We start from the raw sequence: 7,869 nt of genomic DNA, 5'->3' as shown, positions 1-7,869 counted from the left end.
GAATGGGCCAAGTTACTTCTGACCAAACAGTATATGACATCATGTGCTCGAGAACCAAAGCAAGAATATCCAATGCAGACACAAACTCATAAGACAGTACTTTTGCAGAAATACCAAACTTATTTGTAGCATAGAACTCCAAACATTAAGAAAGAAATGAACTATCATTTGTACTAATATCTGATTGAAATATAGAAACAATGTAAGAGATCTGGTAACCAAATTTATCACAGAAGTCATTGACCAAAGCAACAAATATATGGATCATTGGTACAGTTGAAACTGGGATATACGGATCAAGCATTTCAATTCCCATTTCTTACAAAGCAACATATATAAATATGAACTTAAATACATAGAGATTGAAAACTGTTTCTACTTGGCCCCATTTTTTCCAGTTTCCCTCAAACCAAAGACCCTGTTATCTTTACAGACACAGAGCCTAGGTTTAAAAAGTATAAAAAGGCACCCTCCTCTTGTTTTAATACGAAATTGAATCATCCTTTGTGTCTACACCCTTGATATAGTTACACAGATTCATATCCGTGCACAGTGCACTACAACTTTATATATCACTTTCGTCGTGGGGGCGGGGGCGCCGGTCCACATATTCAAAATCAGTTTACGATTTCCAACTCAAGTGGATGAATTGAACTTACAGATGAATAACTTCAGACCCAATAATGAAGGCTGCGAAGCAGAGACATTGTTGTCTCTGGAACCAAAGGTGTATAAAATTTCTCAAGGAAAGAAAAGAATAGAAATAAAAAAAGAGTTGCTGATTAGTTTGACTTCACTCTATGCTACTTGTCACCCAGAAAAACAATCATAACAACTTGATGAATGCAAGACGTATAGCTAATTATGTTCCAAAGCTATAAACCGAATGAATCTTCCATTCATTTCATTCTTTCAAAGTCAAATAACTGCTAAAGATAAGAAAAAGTCCCTAATATATACATGTTGCAAGCTGTTAGCTTTTAGAATATAGCCATCAACAGATCTTTTATTATATCCTTACATAACTATTTACAATAACAGGCAGTGAAGTCCATATGAAATTGATATTCAGCACTTAAAACTTCTTATAACATCTCAACCAATTCAGTGCACATAAACTGACCCATGTCTACAGTCTAAACCATAAACAGATCACACATAGGTGAAAATAAATCAAAACCAATACATCATTGCAAATATCATCCCCAAATCACTCCGAAAGTAAACACCTAGCATCATTTTAAACTACCGAGAGTAAATATAACACTTGGTTGAACCAAATCAAAATCATAACAGTACACTGAAATATAAGTGACGACTTGGAACTTGGAATGAATATGTTTAATTAAGAAAACCTAACTTATTTTTGTTCAAAAACAAAAACATAAAAACTTAACTTCTGCTCTATTGCCCAATCTGTTGCTGCTGCCATTGTTGCAGGTTAGAATATGCCTTCTGATTATAGACGTAGAAGGATTAAGAGAGCAAAGAGACAATTGCCAAAAGAGGGAGTCAAAGTAATGGGTAAGAGGACATACCCTCATGAAATGAGATCCTTGCAACTGTCAGGGAGATCCGTGAGTTCATTGTTGTGAAGGAAGCCAGCAATTTAAGGACCATCCCTTACTTTTGTAAAGTAAAGGTAAGCTGGAAATTGTGTTGAATTCAACTTAGAACTCATAAGTGGATTACGATTGTAAATGTTGGGATTGAACTAGTTTCGGGTTAGTAGTTCTGTTTGAAATTCGATGTTGTGGAAATCTGGAAATTTGGTTATGTTAGTTTTGAATGGTGATTTTGGAATATGATGATTTCTGTGAGTTTGATTACTGAACTGTAAATTTGAGTTGGATTTGGACTGAACTGAGCTTGTAATCAAAAGGGAGGAAAGGCAAATAATGTTGGGTGTCCTTAGTAAATTTAGGCACACCTAACATGATTCGAAACTATGTCCAATTTGGAAATCGTCTTAGTGTGGTCATGCTTGGTTGAAAAAGTATGTGGTCGATAAATATCGTCCACCGGAATTCATTAGCACTTAAAAGCATGTTTAAGTGTTGTTGGTCATGATTGGTCAAATCCCGGTCAAACTAGGAAAACTAGTCAGACAATATATCGATGAAATTGAGTCTTTATTTCCTTAAGGAAAGTTATTGATATTAGTTATGTCGGAAATTAGGACTCCATATACCTAAGGAACGGAAGGTTCGTGACTCTGGAGTACGTGAAGAAGAGCATCAAAATCTAGGTATGGGATTCGGGACTCTCCTCGATGAGTGATTTTCCTATAAATTGTTGTTTTAAAATGATGCATGTTAGTCATGTGGTTTGGTTATGTTAAAATGCAATGCATACTAACCAAACCGTGAGAGATGTGATGGTTCAGCGAAGGGTGGCACTGACTTCCTTGGGTTCGATCCCCTTAACCTCCAGAGGGTTAGCTACACCTGTCGGACGGTGCGCGATCGCAATAATGACCCGATTCCGTGTGTGTAACTAAGTAGTGGACGCTCTTACTACTCTTATCTGGTTATAAATTAATTTGAGGTAAGGTCGTGTAGTGGGTCTATGAGACCGACCATCAGGTAATACTTAGATTTGGTGCCGTATTTATTTAAGCTTCATGCATCAATTTTCAAATTGAAAAAATATTATAAAGTTTGTCGTTCTTTAAATGAAATGGTTTAAGTGTGATTTTATACTGTGGCCACAAAACAATACTCTATTGTTTTCAAACCTAGTCGAGTTATTTCCCAATGAGCAATGAGAACGAAAGCTCACCCCTACAATAGTGTGGATGTAGGTACTGTGCACTGGTGACGGGATTGACAGACGGAGCAGGGTGTGCGGAAATAGTTTTGGTGAATAGTTGTAATGGAAATTAGGTTCCGTGTATAGTCTTGATCGAACTCTATCTCTTGAAAGTCATTAATTCGGAACTGGATAGTTATTATTCCGTCTTGTATCGAAAATGTGTCAAGTCTTGTTTACTTTATTGGTAAATCATAATCACTCTAGACGGAGTAGTTCGATAAATAATTTTTTTTTTTTTTTTAAGTTTTCACCTCAAAAAGTATTTCGAAGTTTCCGCTACTCATTTTACGAAAAGCTATTTAACAAAAATGCCTTGCGGGTTTTTAGGATGTAAATTGAACATTCGATTTATGTCTTATAGACACGCAGCACTAAGACGTGCTCAAATTGATGAGGTGCAGTTTGGGGCATTACATTAATCCCTAATAACATGAGAAATAAAGTGACATAATGATAATCGTATCCCTGTAAATGAGAGTGCTTGGATAAATGAAGATTCATTGTAACAACATATTGTTCATTATTCCTTCCCGTCATTAAAGCATAATAATATTTGAAAATACAGAATAAAAATAAATAACCTAGATATAATTAACCTTATGCTTTTCTGTGCATCAAGGAGATGCTCTTCGCATTTGTAGAATAATACCATATTCAGGCTCCAGAATAATGTTATACGCAGGAGAATGCTGGTATGCTGATGAGAGGGAGAAGCAGAACTTTGAGAGAATTATAGAAAGAAACACCTTAAGTTCTATCATAGCCAAGTGTTGACCAACACATATACGAGAACCTGCTCCGAATGGCATGTAGGCCTGTGGAGACTTGGAAGCCTTGACAATTCCATTGGTAAATCTTTCTGGGTTGAACTTATGAGCATCAGATCCCCATAGATCAGGGTTCTGGTGTAAGAAGGGGATTGGTATTTGAAGTAGCGTCCCCTTTGGAATTGTTATGTTTTTAAATTTGATAGTTTCAAATACCTCTCTTGCTACAAAGAGTACAGGCGGGTAAAGACGCAATACCTCCTGAATCACCATTGTGAGCTGCAGATGAATGTTTTAAGGCAATAAGCTGGTCATAAACTTCTAATTTATATAATGAGAATGCAATTCCATGTGAGAGTTAACCTTCAATCTTAAATATGTACATGTTTTCATTGTCAAAAAAAAAAAAAAAGAGTACATTTTTTCTAACTATATTAAATATTCCCCCAGAGATAAGGCTCTCTAACTAATGTTTTTAACATTGATGTTTAGCTTCTGTATAAAATTTATCGAACAAACAGTCCTTTTAGTTTGAGGTTGCTTTTAAAATCAAACTCAACCAATCAGCAAAGAGTGAAGACGTTGCAGATTATATATATATATATATATATATATATATATATATATATATATATATATATTGTGATGCAACATATGAATACCCAACACGTGGATCAAAATATTGGGAGACATGGATCCATAATTTTTTATTTTTGGTAATTGGATCCATAAAAGATTAGTCCAAGCATATAAAAATTTGCTCTTTTGGTACTATATATCTTAAATTTAGAGCATGAGATCCAAATCTAATTAGTAATAGGTGAAGAGGCTGTGCGAGGTGTCCATTAACTGATATATAAGGTCTATGGAAGTGTATTGATCAGTTATATATAACATCTGCTATGACTCACCACTTTCATTTGTCGAAGCATATCAGCATCTAGAGGCTTATCACCACAGATTTCAAGTACCTCAGCTCGAGCACGAGCTTGCCAATCTGGATGGAGAGCTAGTAACAGCAAGCTCCATGATGCTACAAGGGCAGTGGTCTCATGGCCAGCAAAGAATATAGTCTTGCAGTTATCAACAATAAACTTATTGTATGATAGGCCATTTAAATCACCAGAACTTTTGGCACCTTCAAGAAGCATTTGCAGCAAATCTTTCTCATATGAACCTTCACTACGTTGTTTTACCACCTTCAATATCAGTGATTGAGTTTCCTTTTCCAACATCCATATCTTTATATTTTCTGTTGTCGGAAACCATCTATCACCATGAGATAAATAATTACGTCTTGTTAAGATATGTCATGTTGTATTAATTCGATCTACTTTTTGTTAATTAAAACGATGTTAATGTGATACATAATATGTTAACGTCTATATATATTGCCGGTATAACTTATTTGCTAATGGCCAGAACCAATAGGCCGTAATACTTTATCGACTGGAAGATACAAAAATATGATATGGTCATATGGGGGTTTCACTGGCCAAGGAGGACCAGCATCTTCCCCAAAAAAAAAGTAAAAAAAAAGAAAGCTGCTATAATAATTGATGTACAACCAAGAGTACGTAAGCGTGAAAAAACAATGAAAATTCAATTATGCGTACCTGGTCAAGGCTTCTATCCCCATCAATCCCTTTCCCAAAACTTCTTGCAGCTTCCTAATTTTTGAGAATATTTCTTTTCCTTGATGATAATTGCTATGAAAACAAGCTTTTGAGATGACATCTGCTGATAAGTTTCTCAAATGATCATCAACTCTAATTTCAGCAAGTTCTCCCTGCCTTTGGACTTCATTTTCCCAAGTTCTTAGCATTGTGGTTGTAGAATCGACTACCAGGTTCATCATGCCCTTAGAAAAACAATTTCATAAATTAATAAATTTATGCCATTGAATCAACTGCCTAGTCAAAAGTTGTTCTAATGAAATAATTTCAGAAAAAGTTTCTTGTCTTTTTTTACAAATTAAACAAAAATCACCTCATAAATTTATCATTTTCGGTAAGAATTAAACTCTTACCATTGATCAATATGGCTGTAGAGTGCTCTACAACTTGAGATAGAAGCTCTCATACATGTAACCAGTCTGATAACTTAGCATTTTAAACTATCTGACTTTTAAAAAAAAAAAAAAAGAAAGGTAAAGATCGCTGGCCCTTTTTTAGTAATAAGAAATTTTAAAGGAAAGAGTTGTTTTAATATATACCTTCACCTTATCAAGGTATAGTTCAGGAGCGATAATTTTCCTTTGATGCTCCCACATTGATCCGTTCGACGCTAAAATGCCCTCTCCCAATAGTGACCCAAGAACCTTGGATGTTACAGAAGGATTTCCCAAGACTAGAGACTTACACAAGCTAATTTCCTTCACCACTTCCATATCTGTTATTACTAATTGTTGTATGTGTGCAGATGAACACAAAAATATTGGACCTACATCAATATTCAAATGGAAAACATTGACGATATTGAAGAATTTGACTGGAGTAGAAATTCATGAATTACAGCAGTGCCATTAACTGTTTTCTATTAGCAAAAGCACAGTAGCATGTTATTAATTAAGTAAATGTAAAGGTCTGCAAACCAAAATTAATCTGACAAAATTTGATGTCAATTGAGTTCTGATCGGATTGGATTCAAAGAATCTTATTCTCTTGATTTCCACTGCACATTTTCCATGTATGATTTGTATTTCTTAATTGACTCAACTTTTAAACCTTTTACGATATCGATCTTATTTCCAGTTGCTAAGGTTATTGCGCTATCTAAACTATTTATATAAATATTTAGGGAGTGAAATCCACACCCACCTACGCTGCGTAACAGATACGTCATGATCCGGCTAGAATCACACCCCGACTCCCACTACCCAATTCATGGTCAGCAATCTATTTCAAGGATTAAGATATATACGATGATATTGCTATCATCAGTCATCACCAACGTACGGTATAGAGATTGGAGAAAATGGTGCATAATCCAATTAGAAGTAATTAAAAGTAATGATAGTGGATCTCTCTCTCTCTCTCTCCCACTCCCTCCCTCCCTCCACGTGACGTTCTTTGTTTTGTTTATTTTGATGTAGATCTTGAGTTTTTTTTTTTTTTTTTTTTGGCAAAGTTTCCAGATTTGGGAAAGGAGTGAGTTCGAGTTCGATAATTTGTAGCATACATGTAACATGTTTGATCAATTAGTTTCCGGGGAAAAGATGAACATCAATTTCTTCCGGACTTGAACAAAATAGTCTTTATAATATGAACAAAAAATAGGTTCAAGAACATAAAGAAATGGAGGATGTTGAGAATATTTACATCCCACATGAGAAAAATAGAACCTTATCTATGAGTTTATAAGGATTTGGGCCACTCCATTCATTGTCAATTGGTTTTGGATGTAAACCCCAGATTACTTTATCATGGTATCAGAGCAGGTTACCCGAGTGTGCATGTCTAACGGGCGTAAAGGCCACACGGGCTCCACGTCACCCAAAAGTTGTCCACGTGTATGGATTGAAAATTAATTCGCCACACTTGCGGGGGCGTGTTAAGAATATATACATACCACATGGAAAAATGAGACTTTGCCTATGATTTATAAGGGTTTGGGCTACTCCATCCATTGTCAATTGATTTTGGATGTGAACTCTAAATTACTTTATCAGATGAGAGCTAGCTAGAGTAATATGAAACACATACCGTATTCATTTCTCCATTGCTCTATGTGGGGGAAGATTTTCAAATACCATTGATGAGAAAAATAAGCTGCATGATCATCATCATCATCATCATCATCAGTCCTTGTTGCTATTGACTGACCCTGCTGCTTGCTTTGGAGCCTCTTCTGTTCAGGGAGGTTTCCCAATAGAAAGGTAGGACGCGGCCCTCGAATTCCTTGCTTTTCCAGCTTTGATCTTATGGATTTAGGCCTCAACAGCAGAAGTTCACACAAATATGAAACCAAGAACAAAAGCCCACACACCAATACTGACAGTACTACCATCTTTGCAGCTACTGCTAACTCTGCTTCCATTTTCGTACCTGCCTAATTTTCCTCCGTAGGTAGAGCTTCCTTTCTTCTTCTTTTTCTTTGCTGCGGCTGATCTTCATGACCTTTTATAGCAAACGAGTCGACAACGTGCTCTAGCAATAAAATAAACCAAAAAACTATGCTTATGGGCAACGAGTGATTTATATATATATATATATATATATATATATATATATATATATATATATATATTTCTTTTTGGCTTATTATGGAACGAAGTTAGGTGCTTTAT

General features: G+C 35.5%; 1 protein-coding gene across 1 annotated transcript; it reads right to left on the bottom strand.

Annotated features, from left to right (window-relative positions):
* Positions 1-3,289: 3,289 nt before the first annotated feature.
* LOC112181666 (cytochrome P450 714C2) lies at positions 3,290-7,658 on the bottom strand. Its single transcript, XM_024320048.2, has 5 exons — positions 7,286-7,658; positions 5,797-6,023; positions 5,198-5,442; positions 4,493-4,850; positions 3,290-3,860 (listed from the first exon to the last, which is right to left on the bottom strand). Exons 1-5 carry the CDS (start codon positions 7,617-7,619, stop codon positions 3,429-3,431), a joined length of 1,596 nt encoding a protein of 531 aa, XP_024175816.1. The 5' UTR covers positions 7,620-7,658; the 3' UTR covers positions 3,290-3,428.
* Positions 7,659-7,869: the final 211 nt, after the last annotated feature.

Source organism: Rosa chinensis, chromosome 1 (assembly GCF_002994745.2).
Source record: "Rosa chinensis cultivar Old Blush chromosome 1, RchiOBHm-V2, whole genome shotgun sequence".
In the NCBI taxonomy this organism is placed as follows: domain Eukaryota; kingdom Viridiplantae; phylum Streptophyta; class Magnoliopsida; order Rosales; family Rosaceae; genus Rosa; species Rosa chinensis.
The sequence above is the reverse complement of the archived record's forward strand: the minus strand, read 5'-3'. Positions and strand labels throughout refer to the sequence as shown.